This window comes from Tetranychus urticae, chromosome 2 (assembly GCF_039701765.1).
Source record: "Tetranychus urticae isolate SD_2017Ah chromosome 2, NJAU_TeUrti_SD_1.0, whole genome shotgun sequence".
NCBI classification, from domain to species: Eukaryota; Metazoa; Arthropoda; class Arachnida; order Trombidiformes; family Tetranychidae; genus Tetranychus; species Tetranychus urticae.
The window spans coordinates 9,681,534-9,700,770 of NC_142959.1; the positions used below are offsets into that span (position 1 = coordinate 9,681,534).

At 30.9% G+C, this 19,237-nt stretch overlaps 3 protein-coding genes across 9 annotated transcripts; 2 read left to right on the forward strand and 1 right to left on the reverse strand.

Annotated features, from left to right (window-relative positions):
• Positions 1-1,471: 1,471 nt before the first annotated feature.
• Positions 1,472-6,244, forward strand: Tbce (Tubulin-binding cofactor E). Its single transcript, XM_015926559.3, has 6 exons — positions 1,472-4,331; positions 4,396-4,660; positions 4,743-4,875; positions 4,951-5,070; positions 5,127-5,233; positions 5,314-6,244. Exons 1-6 carry the CDS (start codon positions 3,694-3,696, stop codon positions 5,401-5,403), a joined length of 1,353 nt encoding a protein of 450 aa, XP_015782045.2. The 5' UTR covers positions 1,472-3,693; the 3' UTR covers positions 5,404-6,244.
• Positions 6,219-8,699, reverse strand: LOC107359958 (very long chain fatty acid elongase 7). Its single transcript, XM_015926560.3, has 2 exons — positions 8,564-8,699; positions 6,219-8,442 (listed from the first exon to the last, which is right to left on the reverse strand). The coding sequence occupies exon 2, from the start codon at positions 8,405-8,407 to the stop codon at positions 7,508-7,510; it is 900 nt and encodes a 299-aa protein (XP_015782046.2). The 5' UTR covers positions 8,408-8,442; positions 8,564-8,699; the 3' UTR covers positions 6,219-7,507.
• A 1,358-nt stretch (positions 8,700-10,057) lies between these two features.
• Positions 10,058-17,259, forward strand: LOC107359721 (very long chain fatty acid elongase 7). Of its 7 annotated transcripts, XM_089267698.1 has the most exons (12): positions 10,067-10,664; positions 10,775-10,964; positions 11,095-11,324; positions 11,538-11,664; positions 11,878-12,002; positions 12,342-12,573; positions 13,400-13,452; positions 14,327-14,398; positions 14,497-14,786; positions 15,160-15,215; positions 15,302-15,438; positions 15,782-17,259. In XM_089267698.1, the coding sequence occupies exon 12, from the start codon at positions 15,955-15,957 to the stop codon at positions 16,867-16,869; it is 915 nt and encodes a 304-aa protein (XP_089123824.1). In that variant the 5' UTR covers positions 10,067-10,664; positions 10,775-10,964; positions 11,095-11,324; positions 11,538-11,664; positions 11,878-12,002; positions 12,342-12,573; positions 13,400-13,452; positions 14,327-14,398; positions 14,497-14,786; positions 15,160-15,215; positions 15,302-15,438; positions 15,782-15,954; the 3' UTR covers positions 16,870-17,259. The 7 variants fall into 7 exon arrangements, with proteins under 7 accessions (XP_015781746.2, XP_089123824.1, XP_015781743.2 ...); XM_015926257.3 differs by lacking the exon at positions 15,160-15,215; XM_089267699.1 differs by lacking the exon at positions 15,160-15,215 and having other exon boundaries at positions 15,307-15,438.
• The last annotated feature ends 1,978 nt before the right edge of the window (positions 17,260-19,237 follow it).

The following is a 19,237-nucleotide window of genomic DNA, read 5'->3' on the forward strand; positions in this document are numbered from 1 at the left end:
TTGGATGTGCATGATGTTGCCATGTTAAATGGTGAGGTGTAGCAGGATGACGAGAATCCTTTTCATTATTATGATCGATTATTTCGCTGGAGTGGTGATGATATCGAGAGTGGTGCGGACGACCACCTTCATCATTGTAATTGTCTTCGCCTCTAAACCGTCGAGGATAATTTGGCTCCTCAACTCTAGAAGATTGCTTCTCTGGATAAACAATTTTCTTTTGATAATTGATTGTATCATATGTTCCCTGGAAAGGTGATTTACGGCAACTGTCACCTTTACATTCTGACTCTGTTGAACGGGATCTTGACTCGGCTGATGGACTATGATGAGTTATATTGTTGGATGTACTTATGATCGGATAATTGCGAGGATCTCTCGGATCGTTATCACGGAAGGATGAACTTGAATATTTGCTCTCTGAAAAGTCAAACTGATCATCATGGGAAACCGATGTTGTTGACAAGGTTGTTGAAGCTAATCCAGTATCCAAGTCATTATAATGTTTAGGAATGGCATTTTTCAAAGCATTACTATTATCAACTGTAACAGCCTTTTGTAAAGGTATAGTTGATATCCAGCTTCTGGTTTCCCATTGTCTGATTGCTGCTCCATTAGGACTTAATTTAGTTCCAGTCTTGGTTTCAACTGTTGAGAAGGGCTGATGTAGATCAGATTGTGGGTAGACGCTGAATTTATCCGGTGAACTCTCAACTAAAACAATGAAACTATCCAAGTTGCATATTGAAATGATAATCCAAACATATGAAAGTCCAAACATTGTGAAAATCTTATCAACAGTTGGAACAAATTTCAAATCATTCAGAAGACTCAAAATATAAATAATGATTCACAAGCCCGTTCAATAAAAGGGCAACAGGGCAACAGACACAACAAATTGCTGATAACAATTTGAAACTGCTATGTCAAGTTAATGTTGGCAATTGACTTAACAAATCCAAATGATCGATTAAATGTTCAAGTGTTTGGGTTAAAAATACAATATTTGGTAGGCAAGGTTTCGGATTCGGTGAAGGTGGACCTTAAATCGTGTTAAATGTGGTCCCAACTATCACTTACAATTAATTAGATGAACATAAAGATGATTATGATCATCAGTATCATCTAAAAAAACTGGTAAAACAATTCAGTACAAAAAGCTAAAGGCAAGCCAATTGTAACCAATAGGTTTACATGAAAAAGTGATGTTTTTTAGCTTTAATTTTTTCCTCAAACATACACTTTTTAGAAGCAACTGATTCTTACGAGAAAAAGTGAACAATCAAGAATTAATGAACACTATTAATAATGACAATTGTTGTTGTGTTTGGTGTAACTTTTTTTTGTGCCTCCTGTAAATCAAGTCTTTTTTAGTCGCCATGTTTGAGTGTCTTCCTTTGCGAAACAAAACCACAAAATCATTCTTAATCACTCTCATCAAAATTGAATTAAAACTGATCACTGAATACACAAGTCGAAAAAAACGTCAAATCTGATAATTGAAGACTAATTTTGTTGGGCTCACAATTAGCTGATTAACTGAATAACCGATCAACCAAAAGTAACCTTTTTTGTTGTTTTACAGCAAAAAAAGGTTAACATGTTAGGTGTAGATATACTAATATAAGATTTGTTTTCCCTTTTCTTTGATTATTCCCATTGTTTTCACCAATAATTAATATTACATGCAAGTTGATGAACCTAAAATTAGTATAATTTCACTCAATAATCATCTTAATCACAGTTAACTCTCAAGCTTACCAATATTCACATTTTGGTTTGTATATCATTACGGTTTCAGGCTGATTCAACTGCGTCTAATTTGTTCAATTTGTTTTTAATTATATCGCCTGACTTTCCATATTGATTGTGTTTCCTCTAAATCATCTTGCCAATTAATCTAATTTTGTGTGTTGATTGTTTGGATGGTTAATGGTTGTTTGAAGGCAACGGAAATAACAAAACTGCTTTTTTGTAGCTTTCGTTATACGAACAACTCTTGTATTCAGATTAAACCTTGTTAATTCTTGGTGTTTAATTGATTCTTTTTTTGATTCTTCTTCATTTATGCATGAATAGAAATGTAATTAACGTTTGTGTTTCGTTTGATTGAACAAATCATTTCCCTGTTTAGATGGTTTGTACAATTAGTTAGTCCTGATCAAACAAAGTAATGGATACAAAAAAGGAGTTTAACTCCAACTTACATGAAGATTATGCAAAATCAATCTTGCTGTTCATCTTCACTTAAATTGTTTTAATCAATGGGATAAAATTGAAAAATTCATTTTCAGATACGAATGTGAGACAATCTCAAACAGTGAACAGTTTAATAACATTCCAATGATTTAATTTAGTTTAAATTGTATCTTTTTAGTTTCTTTCATTTGGCGTTAATTTAAATTGAAATGAAACACAATCAAATCCATTTGCCCAATAAAGTAGCTTCTTGTTTTTCATTTGATTTGAGAGAATCAGGTTAACAGTATTTCCATCTTTTTTTCAATTGTTTCATCAATTGGACAGATTGGAAAAGGTTGACATTGAAAGAGACAATATCTGATTGAAACTGTTTGAATTAAATGTTTTGGACAATCAACTTTTGCAATACAATCAGTGTGCTTATGATTTTGACCTGATTCACTTTGATGGATTGAACTTATCAACATTCCCAGACCATTTATGATTATGATTTTGCTTGATCAAAACTAAATCCAGATTGATTCCAGACTAAAAGATCAATCTTTAAAGGTTAAATGGTATAAAACGCTTTTGTTCCGTTCATGAAATTGAGTTTAATTTCATAATTTCATAATTTCGTTATTCAACGAAAGATATTGAATAATTCAATTCATAGCTATTATTTGACTGTAAAAGATTTATTTACAAATTGCTTTATTTACTAATTCTGGCTGAAACATTCCATGAATTATATTGATGGATTGTCAGATATTTTAAGTATGAGCATCTTCCAGTTTCACCATTCAAGCTTAGATTCTTTTCCCATGCAGTGATTTTTAAACTGATCAATTCTTCGATTAGTTCAATTATCTAGATAAAATGAAATATTTTGATTGAAATGCTGGAAATCTTTTAGACTTCACTCATTACTTGAAAGTAACATTTTTCAAATATATGTTTAAATTGGTCACACAAGAATTTCCAATCCCACCAAGCGAACGGACTGTTATTTACTTTATCATATCCACGAATTTCATTTCGATCACAATTGTAAAGTAATTAGATTAACTGTTGTTTAGATTTAAACTCTCCTTAGTTCCTTGATGAAAGTTCCTTACCCTTAACTTAAATTTAATTAACTTATCCACAAATATTAAAGTGATTGAAGATGCAAGAAAACAGACGAATAAACATGATGATTAAACACATTAACTCATTATTATTGTTAAATAATATTAAATCATATTCAATAATTGAAATTTTTATTATTCAAAATTGCTTGCAGCGTAAAAGCAGCATCTAGGTAACAGCTGGTTAGAGTGTTTATCATAACCATGGTTACTGGTAACTGGTTTTTAGACCTTACTTCAACAATTGTTTATCAAGATTTAATTGTCAATTTATTTTAATCAGGTGCACTATTAACATATTTGGATAATTTTTTTCATTTTCTGTGTTCTGCTATTGTGTTTGGCCAGTTCAAAGTTCACTGACAAGGATTGTGAAGGATAAATGGATACGAAAAAACAGTCGAGTTTTACTGAAGCAGTAAAATCAAAATATCTTGACTATGATGGAATTGATGAAAACCCAGGTATACTATTTCCTACTCTTGCTGGTAAATCAAAGAGTTTGTTGTATGAAAGATCGGAAAAACTAAACTCGCATCTTAAAGCATTGGAAAGACGAACCGAAATTGATTTGAAATGCTGTTCAATTGGATTTGTTGATCATGACTCGGAAATGTTTGATAAGCTTAGAAATGTCCAGATATTAGATGTATCATTTAATCAACTTACTTCTTGGAGACAAATTTCTGATCTCGTGAGAAACCTGCAATCTTTAAGACACATTATTGTTACCGGTAATCCATTGGAAATACTGTCAGATGATGAGTATCAACAACTGTCTCAATATTTCAGCAAAATCAAGATTATCATTCTCGGAAAATTGAATTATGACTGGTCAAAGATAGTCTTATGTAGCAAATATTTATGGCCGCAATTAGAAGAGCTGGATGTTTTCGATAATTTAATAGACTCAATTGAAGCTCCAGCACCTGAAATGTTTAACAATCTTACAACATTAATCCTCAATGGCAATCAACTAATAAACTGGAAATATATCAACAATCTAGGAAATCTTAAAAAGTAAGTTACTCATCTTTGTTAGAGGTGAACAACTTAATCACATGTTATGTAATTTTTCAAATAGATTGACTTGTCTCAAACTGGTAAATTGTGGCATTGAATCAGTGGAAATCGATGAGAACGAAAATCTTTTTCTCAGCCTTAAACATCTCGATCTTAAAACCAATCGTCTCAATTCATGGAAGGACATTGCCAATCTTAACAAACTACCAGCTTTAGAAGAACTCATTGTTCGTGATAATCCGTTGTTTGAAGACATGAACTTCGATTATACCTTCAACTTTGTTTTAAGCATTGTTGGAAGATTAAAGTATCTGAATCGTCAGCAGGTCAGCTTAATGGTTTTACCTATCTTATTTTCTTGTTTCCATGTTATTTCATGCTTATTTCTAAAACTTAGCTACTTTACAGATTACAGATAATTTACGAAGGGATGGTGAAATACATTATTTGCGTTTTTATTATTCGAAGTACTTGAAATCTGTTGAAGCTGAAGATGAAACGTTTTTAGAGGAGAATCCTAGATATCTACAAATTCTTCAAGGTAATCATAAGATAATCTTCATTAATCGAAACATTACAAATTCTCAAATTTTTCATCAAATCTTTTATTCTCAAGATTACGGAACTCCTTTCGATCTGTCCGCTAAAAATAAAGCAAAGAAAGCTCCAAATAAGCTGATTGAATTAACCATCTGTGATTTATCCACGGGGACTAGTATTAAAAAAAAGATTCCAAGTAAGTCTATTTCTAAATGGATACAAATTTCCACTAATTTTTTCGTCTTTATTTAGGAACCATAATGGTAACAGCACTGAAACATCTCGTTAAAAGACTTTTATCGATTGATGATATGAAAGAGATATCTATATGGGTTAAAAGCAAAAATGATTTCAATCAAGTAAGATTTTTATTTTCTATTATTTTGCCTTGTCCTTAAATTTGACTTGACTCTCATTTCTTGTTTTTATTTCACCCAAGGAAATTGAATATGAAATGGATAAAGATGAACACAACTTAGATTTCTATTCGTGTAAAGATAATGACTTACTTGTTATCAAATACAATTAGTACATGCAAAGCTCGTTGCGTTGGTGGCCTCATGATCTAATCAAGAGCAACTTATAATTTCTTCTATCACACGTAAGAAAAGAAGATCCACCCACTGAAAAAACGACGGTAAAGACTCTTATCACAAGGATGACTATTGGCGAATTAATATCTAAAAAGTTTTACAGACTCAGGCCGTGACATCTAAAAATTAACAGCAATGATATTTGTAAAGAGATAGTTTGATATTATTAGAAAGGTGGAAAATGGAACCATCGAAATAATTCAAAAATGAAGCTAAATTTTGGTCTTAGCATCAAGAAACCAATTTAGGTTGAATGGTGATTTAATCATTCCTATTGAATCGTTTGAAACTGATGAAGGTTAACCAAATTTCCAGGATACCTGTATAAACTCGTTAATTGGTAGTTATTATATTAACATATTAACCTCAAGAAATGGCCATTTCTTGATACCTAGGAAAAGCTTTTCAGCACTCGTATTTTTCACATTTTCATCGTTTCACTTCGCTTATACCTATGGTAAACATGTCACTATTAACTTCATTTTTTGTCTAATTTCCTATTGCGATAATGCTCGAGATATTCCTTTCTTATTAACATAGCAATCTTAAATTAATTTTACACTTTTATATCTCACCGATTCACCAAAATACTTACCAAGTCACTAAAAAGGGAAATTCATCAAAATGATTTAAATTTATTGTAAATTATGGCTTGCAAATACAATTATGTAATTATTAGCAAGTAATTCATGGTACAAGGTATGCTCATTTTCCTGTAGATGGGAAAAAATCAAAATGTAATATTTTCAGGTAAATAAAAATAATTTCTTTTATTCATTAATATTTCATTAAAATTAATTGTTTAAAGGTAGTTGCATGACGTCGAGAATCAACAGTTAATCTTATAATTCAGGGCACATAGTTATAGTTAAAATATTGACTAGTGTTTTATAGTTGATTAACATGGATGTTGAATAGTAAGGCATAATAGTTAAGGTTGAAGGTTTAAAACGGTCAAGAATTGTTTACGATGCAGACTGTAGCAAAAAAAGAGAAGAAACTAATGAAGAAATGAAAAAATTGAATATTCAAAGATTTTTACAGTTAATTAATCTATCATTTGTGATCCAGAGGGAAAGTGTCATTAAAATCAACTTTGAGTGCAACAGTTGACCTCATATTAAAATGGCTCGAAGCAAATTTACCAATTTTGTTATCACTTTTTTGCTAAACACCATTCAATACTTTCGCTTTTTCCCGCTAAGGTGTATCCTCTCAATAAGGCTCTCCTGAATTTAAAGCGTGTTTTCACATAACCTAACCATTTTCATCTTATATTAGCTAAAATCAGTATTTTAATCATTTTGATCTTCATTTATTCAATTATCAACTTAAAACTATCTTTAAATATGCATTTTTGTTTCATTCAAATTAAATTGCCTCATTAAGAAAGATTTATTAAATACTTGACAATCGTTCGCAACTTGTCTGGTTGTAAGCTTGAACTAATTCTGTTCAATTTAACTTGCAATCACTTTTTTCATCTTCATCCATCTTTTTTATTAACCTTACTTAACTATTCTGATGGCTATAACAGTCGTCTAAGCTTCAACTGATTGTCGCAATTTAAATAAAGGAAAGGTAAAAATTTAAATATTACTGATTTCTAGCTAAATAATTGTAGTAAAATCATATTTAGCAAGGGAATGTTAGAAAAACCTATTATTAAATATTTAGTTCTTGAATTAATTTTAGAAATATTTTTGAGCTCAAGAAATCACCAAGAAATTGTTGGACATCTATTTAACTCATTCATCTGGATATTAAGTCTATTCGAGTATGATGAAAGGAAAATGTAAACAAAGGTTGGTGGTTTGTAAAATGTCCATTTAGATTATTGCAGTAGAAGATTATTTTGGACTAATTTGTGCGTTCTCCAAGTTTGATATAAAATTGCTTATCACAATTTTCTTGAATCAAGCGGTAAGATTATTATACAATGGTTACAATGGAATGGAATAGTTTCCAGTAATATTCAACGTTGACTTGATATAAGGATATCAGCCTGATCGGAATGGAATACAGACGAAGTTGAGTTGTTTATTCTGATTTGCTATGAGCAGCAACAGACTGTTTAGATGTCGATGAAACTGATGGTGATGATGTTGATGAAGCAGAAGAAGATCCGTAAGCTTTTTGATAAAATGATGCAAATAAGAAGAAGAAAAGTACAGCATGTAATGCCTCCAAATAGGCTAAAACTAATGGCCAATGACAATTAGGATTAACTATTGCATTAAATGCATGGAAAAAGGTTAATACAAATTGTACCATTTGAAGTTGAGTAATGTGTTTCTTCCACCAAAGATACTTTTTCATCTCTGGACCAGCACAAGCTAATGCATAATAAGCATACATAATTGCATGGATAAGGATATTAATTGTTGGTAAAAATCCTGAATAACCACCGGGATGGAATTTCAATCCAACAAATCCAACAATAGGCATAACACCATGGTGGAAAACGTGTAAAAATGATGCTTGATGGAAACGTTTTCTCAATACAAAGAAAATTGTATCACCAAAATCAACTATTTTGGTTAAAAAGTAAATATAACCAAGATAAACGGTTAAATTGTCCTTAAGGTTTGATGTATTTGGATCAACTGGACCACAATTCCAGGTTTCCTTGAACATATCGGTAACCCATAGAGCAACAAAGAAACCAACTCCATTGACACCAATTAGGAAACTATTATGGAGAAGCATTACTGAACGAAGATCAAATGGTTCACGTCCTTTCATCAATGCTGGACCCAATATACGGACAAAATACCAATACAAGAAGCTTATCAATATTACCTTCCATGGTCCACCATACATTAAGGGTAAACTTGAAACTCGAGGATCACCTTTCTCTTCCCAAAAATCATGAAAATAATAAAATGTTGTGTCCATAAATGATTTACTAGCATTAATTGTTGTCCCGGCTGTTGCCATTGTTGATATTTTACTTGATGTACACTTTAAGTTATCTAATCACAATTGAACCAATCCAAGTAAACATGAAATAATAAAGAAGTAAAATATTAATAATTGATAAACAGTAACATAAATATCAAAAAGTTGAAAGCTATAATAATAAAAATCACTTACCTGGTTATCGTGATGTTTAAAGTGAAAAATTGATACACTCTTGCAAATTATTTGATTATTATTGAAAGCCAACACTTGAAGAGTTGAATGTTGATCGATTAAACTTGAAACATCGACATGATCTGGATAAAGGCTTATTTGAAACTGACTTAGATAACTTCACTCTCCTCCAGTCTGATTATTCAGTTTCCTTTAGATAATTAATTTCTTACTCTCACCTTAAACTCCCATTTTTCTGTTATTGATCCTCCTTCACAATATTATAATGAAAAGTATGAATTTTATAGTTTGAATAAATCAAAACGGTAAAATTAAAACAAAAATAAAATTGAAATCACATGCTTGACTATTGACAACCATCGTCTTTAGCAAGTTTGAAGACTTCAAGAATGAACTAATCAAGTTATTTCATCCGTTTCATTAATATTAAATATATTAAATGTTAAATTATCTTCCTCGACAGTTTCATTATCATTCACTGGTGTATTAATATTGTTGTCATCATGAAATCTTCAACACAATAAGACAACTTGAATGACTGGTCTTGAATGATAGTCTTTTTTCATTTACAGCACTTATTTTCCTTTTTTCATCACTATTTTGAATCAAAAATGAACTTGAATTAAACAAGACATTCTTTGTAAAAATCAAATAGACTTGGAATGATTTGGTAATCACTAGCACCTATTATTCAGTAAATTTCCTTGTGAATTATGGCATCAGGTTATTATTGACTTAAATCTTGGACAGGGTTTTCCTGACAATCGTAAATTATTATCATTACATTGTAATAAAAATAATGGTGATTAACTATCAGGCAATATTGAAATGCTGTCAAGTCAAAGCGTTTACTTGAAAACCTCTTGTCATATGGATATTATCACAGGTGTCAGTTGTTTCAATTTAATCCAATTGGATCTCTTTAAACTGTCGGTAAATTGGATTCGATCAGATTAACTTCGATTAAGTATGCCAAATTTGCTATACTTAAATCAAAAGCATATTTCAATAGTCTGGATAATTGATTAGTTGAACTGTCTTTTCATGTCTATTAAATGATTAAATTGTAATTATTAACCATTATAATTGCTTTGGATTCGTTGATCGTTTTTCAATAATAATTATTGACTTTCCAGCAAAAGGATTGTCCACTTAAAATAGTTCATTGAATGATGTACTTTGAAACTGTAATCATGATACATTGACAATAAATGATTAGGTAAGTATTCACAAGCTAAAACGGTACACTCTTTCATTCAAAGGTTGAGCATTAAACAGATAAAAATAGATTACATTGAATTAATGATGACATTTGTAATTTAAAAGCTATTATAAAAATCCAATTAGCGAAAACCACTATCAAATTAAACTGAAATTCAATATCAAAAGGCAAGACTTAAAATAGCAAAGGAATCCTTAAAAAAGATTGTCTGGCTAAAAATTCGATGAATCAGCTGAGAAAGGCAAAGCGCGAAATACAAGATGTTATTTTGTCCGCATTTATTGCTTTTGATTTTTACAATTGTTAGTGAATGTTTGTTTCAAAATTACTGAAATTAACCCAAAATTAAATTTGAATTATAAATTTTTCCGATTTAAGAGTTAATTTCATATCTTTTCTAGTCGAAAAATTGAAATACTCAAGTCTATGTTCCAGAAATGATTTTACAATAAAGTAGTTTGCTCGTTTTTTCTCGTTGACTATTTATTTTTGTTTACCAATTGATTTTTTCTATTAGTGTTCGGGTTTTTGAATTTCATAATTTCATTATGTGATAAACAACAACAATCTTCTTTAATGATCAGTTGAATTATTTTGGTTTTCACACCAAGTAGTACTCATAATACTAGATCCCAAGGTTGATCTGTTCATGGATCGGGTATTTCCCTAGGACAGTGATTCCTTGGTTTTGACGAAAGCATCTTTTAAATGTATAATTAACCGGTTTAATTATATGCGTGACCAGTATCATTAAATTGTGCTCTATTTGATTTTGAATAATCAGCTTAATGTATGTTGAACTCGAAGCCATTGATGCCATCAATAGACATCTCATCTGATACCAATCCTGAAAGGCACCTCAACTCACTCAACTAAACGGTAAATAAATGCTCTTTATGCGATATTATTCTCAATCAACTTTAACTAATCCGATCTTCTTTTTATTATTTTTTCTTCGATCCCATGTGTATTTGACCCTGGCATACTAGATATTATTCAACCTTCAGGATGGAATGGAAAATTTTCACAGTTACTCGGAAAACAATCAAATCTTGGATTTGGTCTGATTTAAGCATTGACCTGCAGTTGCAGTTGAATGAGTATTAATTCATGTTGAGGTTGTTTATTGTTTTAATAGTTTATTAAAAAATAAATTGGTCTACGAGTGAATTATAAAAGGTAATATTTTGATAATCAATTGCTATGTTCGCTAATGTTTGCAGTCAATAACTCGAAAACTAATGATTAACCTGAACTTAACCTGATTCAATCCACTAAATTTTTCTCCTATTTTCATTGTGTTTTACAGTGTATTTATGGTTGACTGTTGGACATTCAAAGACTGGTTATCAAGTTAACTCTGATTGAGATGACCAGAAGATCGGTGGTAATTACTGAAAGTATTCAAAATCTATCATTACCAAACGTTTCTCAAGCTGATGGAATCAACATTAACCTTCATGATAACATCATTCAGGATAACCTTTCATACTCTCTATTTTCAACCAGTATAATCATTCAAATCGTCCGCAATCAAAGGTAAAAGGATAAATAGCAAATATAAATACAAAAATATGAGCCATGACCTTCACTTGTTCAACTGTATAATTAATTATTAATGAAAAGATTTAATCTTTCTTGATCAGATTCCGATTTAACCTCTAATGTTACCTTATTTCTTGTCATGCTGTACTTTCGATTTTTGCTAATTTCTCATTTATTCCTTTTTTTCTGTTCCTTTCTCACATCTAGCTCAATCGAACCGGCGAAACATATCCTAAATTATTTTATTTCATCTTAAATATTATCACACATTGACCAAGTCAGACAGCACCAATTGAATTGTGTGATCTACCAAACATGCAACAAGTAAGAAAAGGTAATTTTCTTTTGTCTAATTTTCCCAATTAAACTGGAATCAACTTTATCCTGTTTTCACTGAAAAACACAAGTTCAAATTTATCCAACATCAATGATATAATCAGCAAATTAAATTGTTATTCATTACCTTGAAATTTGTTTTATTAAATGATTGCATGTAACCAATGAAGCCAGAATTAATATTTCTCATTTTCTTCTCTTTTAATTTTAGAATGAACAAGACTCAATCAAGGTTACTATCAAGGTTTAGGAATCACTTACAATCTACAACCTGGTCAAATGAAATGGTTAAATTATATCACAAAATCACCGTCAACTGAGAAGGACGTTCATTAGGTAATGATCTGGGAATATTGATTGTATCCGAAAACAATTGTTAATCAAAAGAAACAAGAGTCGACTGAATTAAGATTGAAGTTATGATTTTATGGCTGATATGGTGACATGATTGGAGACAGAGAAAGACATTTGTTTCATGTGTTTGGCTTTCGATTCAGCTAAGTGGATACTCAAATTGTTGACCGATAAAATCACTTGAAGGAAAATATTCAATCTTTCTGCCATTGACCATTTGATTAGACTCGACTTTATTACTCACCTTCCTGCTAATTCTGGCCTTGATAAGAAGATCTGAATAATTATTTTTTGTTACTTTTTCCTTTCTGTCTTCCCTAGGCTGACAAGACGAGAGATCAAAACATCGAATCGCACAAATCATCGGAATGAAGGTTAATATTTGGTGAAACTCCGGAATGCAAATCACATTGAATTACCTTAAAAATGGCTTGATTCAAGCTCTCTCGACTTGGACCATTACCAGATAAACAGTATCATGTTAACACCGATTTCAATACTGACCAAGTCATCGTCATTTCATCATGGTTATTAATATTTGGCTTATCCTGAGGTTAGCATTTAATTTGAACTTTACACTAATCAATTTACTGGTACTCCAACTGTGTTGATCAACCTTCTCACTGTACTTTTGCCATATCAAGATGAAACATTTGACCGTCATTTGATCGCTACTGAATCGTAATTGAATATTTGATTAATCGATAATCTAATTGATGAAAAGTTAAATTCCAAGAGGAAAGGGAAAAAGAATTACCGTTTCTTATTTTACATTAACAATTAGGATTTGCTTATTTCAATCTTAAACTTGTTTCACTAATTATTCCATCAAATTTTCCGATTGTAATCAATTGATAATGAAATTATTGATACTTTCTTATTAACCTCTTTCACTTTCAATACAATAATACAATAATTGTAATTTAAATTTTACAGCCAAAGAGCTACTAATTTAACCTCTCTACTGAATCAATTGAATCACTGATTCTGATTATTACTGCTATACTTTTCACCTCAAATTGTATTGAAAACCTATTATAAAGTACTTTTGTTTTCATACATCATTAGACATATGAAAACCACTAATTGCTAGCTAAGTATCCTTATGATGGACAGTTTCTTATGGATAACACTAAATGTGAATGTTTATATTGCACCTTAGGGTCAAGTTTTCATGGTGAAATCAATATAGATTGAGGTCACTCATTACTGTTTCATCTTTAAACTTTGCCACACTTGATATTGAACACTGAGTGAGAGGGAAAATGATTGTTTATTAACTGTTGTTAGTGCTGTTGTTGTTTATTGCAATCAAGTTTGACTGGGGAATGTTCCGAAGTAAATTTACCTTTCTTTTTTGTCTCTCTTTCTTTTTGTAGGCCAACCATTTTTTCGAGCGACCGGTTAAAGGGAAACTCAAAATCAAGTTAAGGTCAAATATTTCCGTCAATTTTTATCCTTTAGTTGAAATTAATGTTGTTACATGTTAATTCAGTAAATTACTTATTGTTTAGGAGGAAAAAAATGCGTGTAAGATTTGTGTTTGTATTATGTTGTGTTGGTGGAATTACAAGGAAAGAACAAAAAAAATAAGGTGAAGAAGATGATAATAGTGATGATAGTGATGATGGTGATGATGGTGATGATGGTGAAGGTGGACAAAAGAGAAAGTTAAATTGAATCAAATTAATAAACAATTTAAAGTTCAATTAGCTACAACTATGAAACTAGATTGAAGTCTATGTAACAAGAGGTGAGTTGCTTGTCAATGGAGGACTTGGTTGTAACCTGGTTTAACAATTGCATAGATTTAGCTGGGTACAATTAGTTGATTGGTGTTGATGAAAACAATTAGAGTTGTGTGTTGAGTGAAAGTGCAACAGACTTTTGAAATGGTTGAAAGAAAAGCGTAAAAGTTGAGGTTAATTCTCAATGATAATCAATTTCTCACATTTAAACCTTCACTTTTCGGCATTTATCATCTTGATTGCCATGAATGTTTATTAAATAGTGTCTGACGTGAAAAAAATGGGCAGTTTTGTCATGGAAGACAATGAAAAGCAACCTTGACATCTGAATGCAGTCGTCAGCAGTCAGTGTGAAGAGTAAATGATGGTCATGATTAATAATAATTAGCCTTCTGGATAATCAAGTCTCATATTGTGATTGTTTGCAATAACAGCTAGAGTCAAAACCTGCAACCGTGAACATTTCCTATGTAACATTTGCTTTTACCTTGTTATTTATATTTCTGTGTTTAATTTCATTTCTCTGTTTCTAAATTTAATTTCTTTTATTCATTTCAGGCCTCATGATAAGAAACTGGAAAATTACTGAAAAAATTACCCCTGAAAATATCGCAACATCCAATCTTAAAGGTAAACAAGAGTATTTTTTTCTATGAGTGTTGTTCATTCTGATTTATTTTTTAATTCGTTTTCTCGTTTTTTCTTTGCTTTATTTCTCAACAATTTAGCCCAAAAATCAACTTATTGGCTATGAATTTTAACATCAACGTTGACTCCAATGATGGAACCCAGTTTTTTAATGAAAACCAAATCTATTACCGTAATAATTACTGTAATTTGCTTGAGTCAATCTACGTCAGCATGTATTGTTAATCAGATGACGAAGGTCAACGATGAAGTTGATGTCCATAAGAGCAAAAGACGGCAAAGATGAAAACAAGTTTATACAAATGGTTTAATTTCAATGTCGACGTAAAATTATGCTTGATTGTTGAAAGTGAAAGTGGACGTAAAAATGGTATTAAAACAATATACAATTAAATGTATCTGACAACCAGGGAAGTCAATCTGTATTTCACATGGTTAACAGTTGAGCTTTATTACTATTATAATCATCATTGTAACAAGATGGTAGTTACAACTATTAAGTTGACCATTTTTTTTGTTCAATCAAATTTGATTGAGGAAAAAAAACAAATGATTTTGAATTAGTAGCAAAAATTTTGAGACTTTGAGGAAAGTGGAAGACAAGGATCAAAAGTAGTTGACAGAGATTGATAGATGTGACAGAAAAGATATGAATTAAGATGGAATGGAATAGGATTAGTGATTATAAATACCCAAAGAGTTATCCCTTTGAATGAAAATGATTACAATGATGATTATGAAAGGTAATGGTGAAAGATTGAAACACATTTGCTTTTGAGAGGACAAACCTGATTTTCAGGTCTCTATTTAATTCGTTGTTTGTCTCCTCCTTTTTTCACTGAATCTTCATCTTGTTTATCATCTCACTTATTTTAATTAAATCAGAAAAGGAGGAATCAAGAATTGTTTGGCTGATGGTGCAAAAACGGGGAAAATGTTGCCTTCAAGAGGAGGTCTTAAGTTCGCAAAATTAATACGCTATCGTTTATGGAAATGGGCTTACTTATCAACTCACCTTTTTGGTTAGTAAGAAACATTTTTCACCAAATCATGTTGATGATTGTAAGAATCAAGCTGATGAAGAGAACCCCCTTCGGTTACTTGATTCAATTTTATTGATCATTATTGTTAAACGTGTCACTGAGTGTCAAGCTAATAGTTATTTTGCTTTCGATTTCGCTTGTTCTTTAACCATTCAACGATTCCATTCTTATTCTGCCTTGTTTACCACTTTATACCTTCACAAGTGAACTGTCAACAATATTGATCATTATATGAATTATCTAACATAACGCAAATAACATCAAATTATTTTACTATTTATTTATCTAATCTTGTTTTTAATTGTTATTTAATGTGATTTAGATTCAATTTTTCGGGTATCAAGTGAATCTCTCTATAACAATTGCTGATATAAAAAACAACAACAAAAGACAGCAACCAGGATCAATAAATCAAGCAAAGGAAAAGGTCAAAAAGCGAAAGTGAATCTCAATAACTGACAAAAAAGAGGAAAAGCTTAATATAAACCAATCAATATGTTGATTTGTGCAACGGCAACCGCAGCGACAACAATTAATGCTAGTAAATCATTTATGGACACAACATTTTATTATTTTCATGATTTTTGGGAAGAGAAAGGTGATCCTCGAGTTTCAAGTTTACCCTTAATGTATGGTGGACCATGGAAGGTAATATTGATAAGCTTCTTGTATTGGTATTTTGTCCGTATATTGGGTCCAGCATTGATGAAAGGACGTGAACCATTTGATCTTCGTTCAGTAATGCTTCTCCATAATAGTTTCCTAATTGGTGTCAATGGAGTTGGTTTCTTTGTTGCTCTATGGGTTACCGATATGTTCAAGGAAACCTGGAATTGTGGTCCAGTTGATCCAAATACATCAAACCTTAAGGACAATTTAACCGTTTATCTTGGTTATATTTACTTTTTAACCAAAATAGTTGATTTTGGTGATACAATTTTCTTTGTATTGAGAAAACGTTTCCATCAAGCATCATTTTTACACGTTTTCCACCATGGTGTTATGCCTATTGTTGGATTTGTTGGATTGAAATTCCATCCTGGTGGTTATTCAGGATTTTTACCAACAATTAATATCCTTATCCATGCAATTATGTATGCTTATTATGCATTAGCTTGTGCTGGTCCAGAGATGAAAAAGTATCTTTGGTGGAAGAAACACATTACTCAACTTCAAATGGTACAATTTGTATTAACCTTTTTCCATGCATTTAATGCAATAGTTAATCCTAATTGTCATTGGCCATTAGTTTTAGCCTATTTGGAGGCATTACATGCTGTACTTTTCTTCTTCTTATTTGCATCATTTTATCAAAAAGCTTACGGATCTTCTTCTGCTTCATCAACATCATCACCATCAGTTTCATCGACATCTAAAAAGGCTGTTGGAAACAACAACAAAACTGATTAATTTCAATTTCCAATACAATTATACAATTCATCCATTATTTTTACCATTCAAATTTTGTCTCAATTCAATTTCATTGTTCGCCATATCGATGCTCAATTTGTTTCAATCGTAAAAATAATGATGAACAATATTTAACCCTGTCTTTTTTTCGCTTCTAATTTTCACCATTATCAAGTTTCGGGTGTCAATCTCATATTATCAATGTTATCAAGAAAACTCAAATTGCTATTAATTTATTTATTCATTGTTGAATAAGCAATTTGGTTAACCTTTAAGAATTGTGATCAAACCATATTTTCTGACAATTGTCTACCTATTTCTATTGCTTAAAATCTAGCTGAGAGTTGACCAGACGTCAAAGTAAATAAAATAGATACATTTTAAACGAAATTTGAACATTTCTATTTGGTTCAGGCATTTATTTTTCCTTAGCTTATTAAATAGAGCAACTCGTGAATGAGGATGAGAATACAAAAAAGTTTCAACTCAGTTGAAGGTTCAGGTAAAAGTTGAAAATCTGCTCAAGTCACTTTTCATGTTAATGTTGCCTTTTTTCATTTCATTTTTGCTTAATGAATTAACCAAAAAACCTGAGCCAAGTGATGAATCAAGATGCAAAAGTTTAAATCAAAAGCTGACTTGTATGTTGACCTCTTATATTTTAGCCTTAAGCAAGTTGACCAAACTGTTGCTTCACTTTCTCTTGACTTTTTTTCCTCCTAAACTCTCATTATACAATTCAAAATTGATATTCACCTTTTTGGTTAACCTTTAAGCCAACGTTAATCGTAGAGGTAAATAAAAAGATATTTGTCCAGCAATAATAATAATCAAACAGTATAATCCAGCAATTACAAATAGGAATCAGATGGTGTATAAACAGAGCTTGTCCAAACACTATTATTTAAGATTGCTTGTGTTTACCTTTACCTCATCGATGGACCACAATAATTTGTAAATATCTCAAGTGATTTGAAGAGTAATTGAAAACATTGAAGTAACATATTCAATATCATGATAAGATGTATATCAATATGAGAATGTTGAAAAACCATAATTAGTATATTTTTTTGTTGGTACAACTCACTTACCTAATAGTGTAAGGACTGGATTTAACTCTTGAAATAGTATCAAATAAATGTTGATACAAGAATCTTTATCATGTAATTCTGGTAATAATTATGGTTAGCTTTTCTTGATGTAACAAAAGTGAACTTGACCATTTAGAGGACAAACAAGGAGAGAGGTAAACTAACAAGTCTTGTTTTTTAATACGTCTACAGTTTCCTCAGTCAATACACTCTGTTTAATGATCGTCCAGTTTATTAATTTTAGGGTTATCCACTTTTTCCTAGTCCATTTCATGGCCATTTGTTGCTCCGTAGGGTATAAAAACATAAGAGATAACCCTTTTCATCAGGAAAATATAATAAAATTGATATCCAGAGTAAACCAGTGGAAATGGTTTGCTGTACAAATCATTAGACTTGCTATTCTGGTATCATCTTTACTAAACTGTTCACATGAATGTCACCAGAATCTCCTTTCTTTAAGATTATACAATTTTTGGGTTCTTTGTACATATTTCCAGGGTCTATCCATTATCTCATGACCAAATGAATACAAGCAATTGCTTATAAGATTAAGGTTTGCTTACCAGAATAAGGTTTGACAATAGGATTGGTTTCGGGTTAAACCAGAGACGGATGTATTTCGAGTATAGATTATTACCAAACATTGTCGCAACCAGTAACGGTTAATCTGAATAAGGTGAGAAAAGATGAGTTGGTCTGAACACTTGTTAGGGTTGAATTGAATTGAAATTGAAAAGCACTTTCATACCTTTAAACAATTCAGGAAAAGTTGATTATCTTTGGTCTCATTATAAGATAGTTAAAAATCTGTCAACCGATAATCAATGGATACCAATTAACCCGTTCATTAGAGCTTTTCTTCATTCTCTTTCTTTTAACACAAATTATTGAATAACTTAATCACTATTGACATTTTTACTGACACAACATAATCGATATAAATTTTGCCTTGCATTACACTTAAAAATAAATCTAATAAAGTCAAACGTCTCAAAAAAAGACGTTGTCATGTAACATGGTGAAAAAGTGTTCATTCAAAATAAGGTTTCTAAAAATTATACTGAAATGGCTCGGCTTAATCTTAATTATATTTACAAGTTAATAAAATTCGAGTCGGAAAAGAAATATTTTGATCTATTGATTGATGAATGTCAGGTAAACTGAGTAACTGTTTCAATGATTCTCGGAAAGATATCAAAGTCGTTGCTGGTTATAAAAAAAGAATGAGTTGATTGTAAATTTCAATGACCATTGTGATCAATCATTATTATTAT

Coding starts and splice junctions, on each gene's coding strand:
- Tbce (XM_015926559.3), top strand. CDS start 3,694: ATGGATACGAAAAAACAGTCGAGTTTTACTGAAGCAGTAAAATCAAAA. Junction 4,661..4,742: donor AGTATCTGAATCGTCAGCAG/GTCAGCTTAATG, acceptor GCTACTTTACAG/ATTACAGATAATTTACGAAG. Junction 5,071..5,126: donor TATTAAAAAAAAGATTCCAA/GTAAGTCTATTT, acceptor GTCTTTATTTAG/GAACCATAATGGTAACAGCA.
- LOC107359958 (XM_015926560.3), bottom strand. CDS start 8,407: ATGGCAACAGCCGGGACAACAATTAATGCTAGTAAATCATTTATGGAC.
- LOC107359721 (XM_015926260.3), top strand. CDS start 15,955: ATGTTGATTTGTGCAACGGCAACCGCAGCGACAACAATTAATGCTAGT.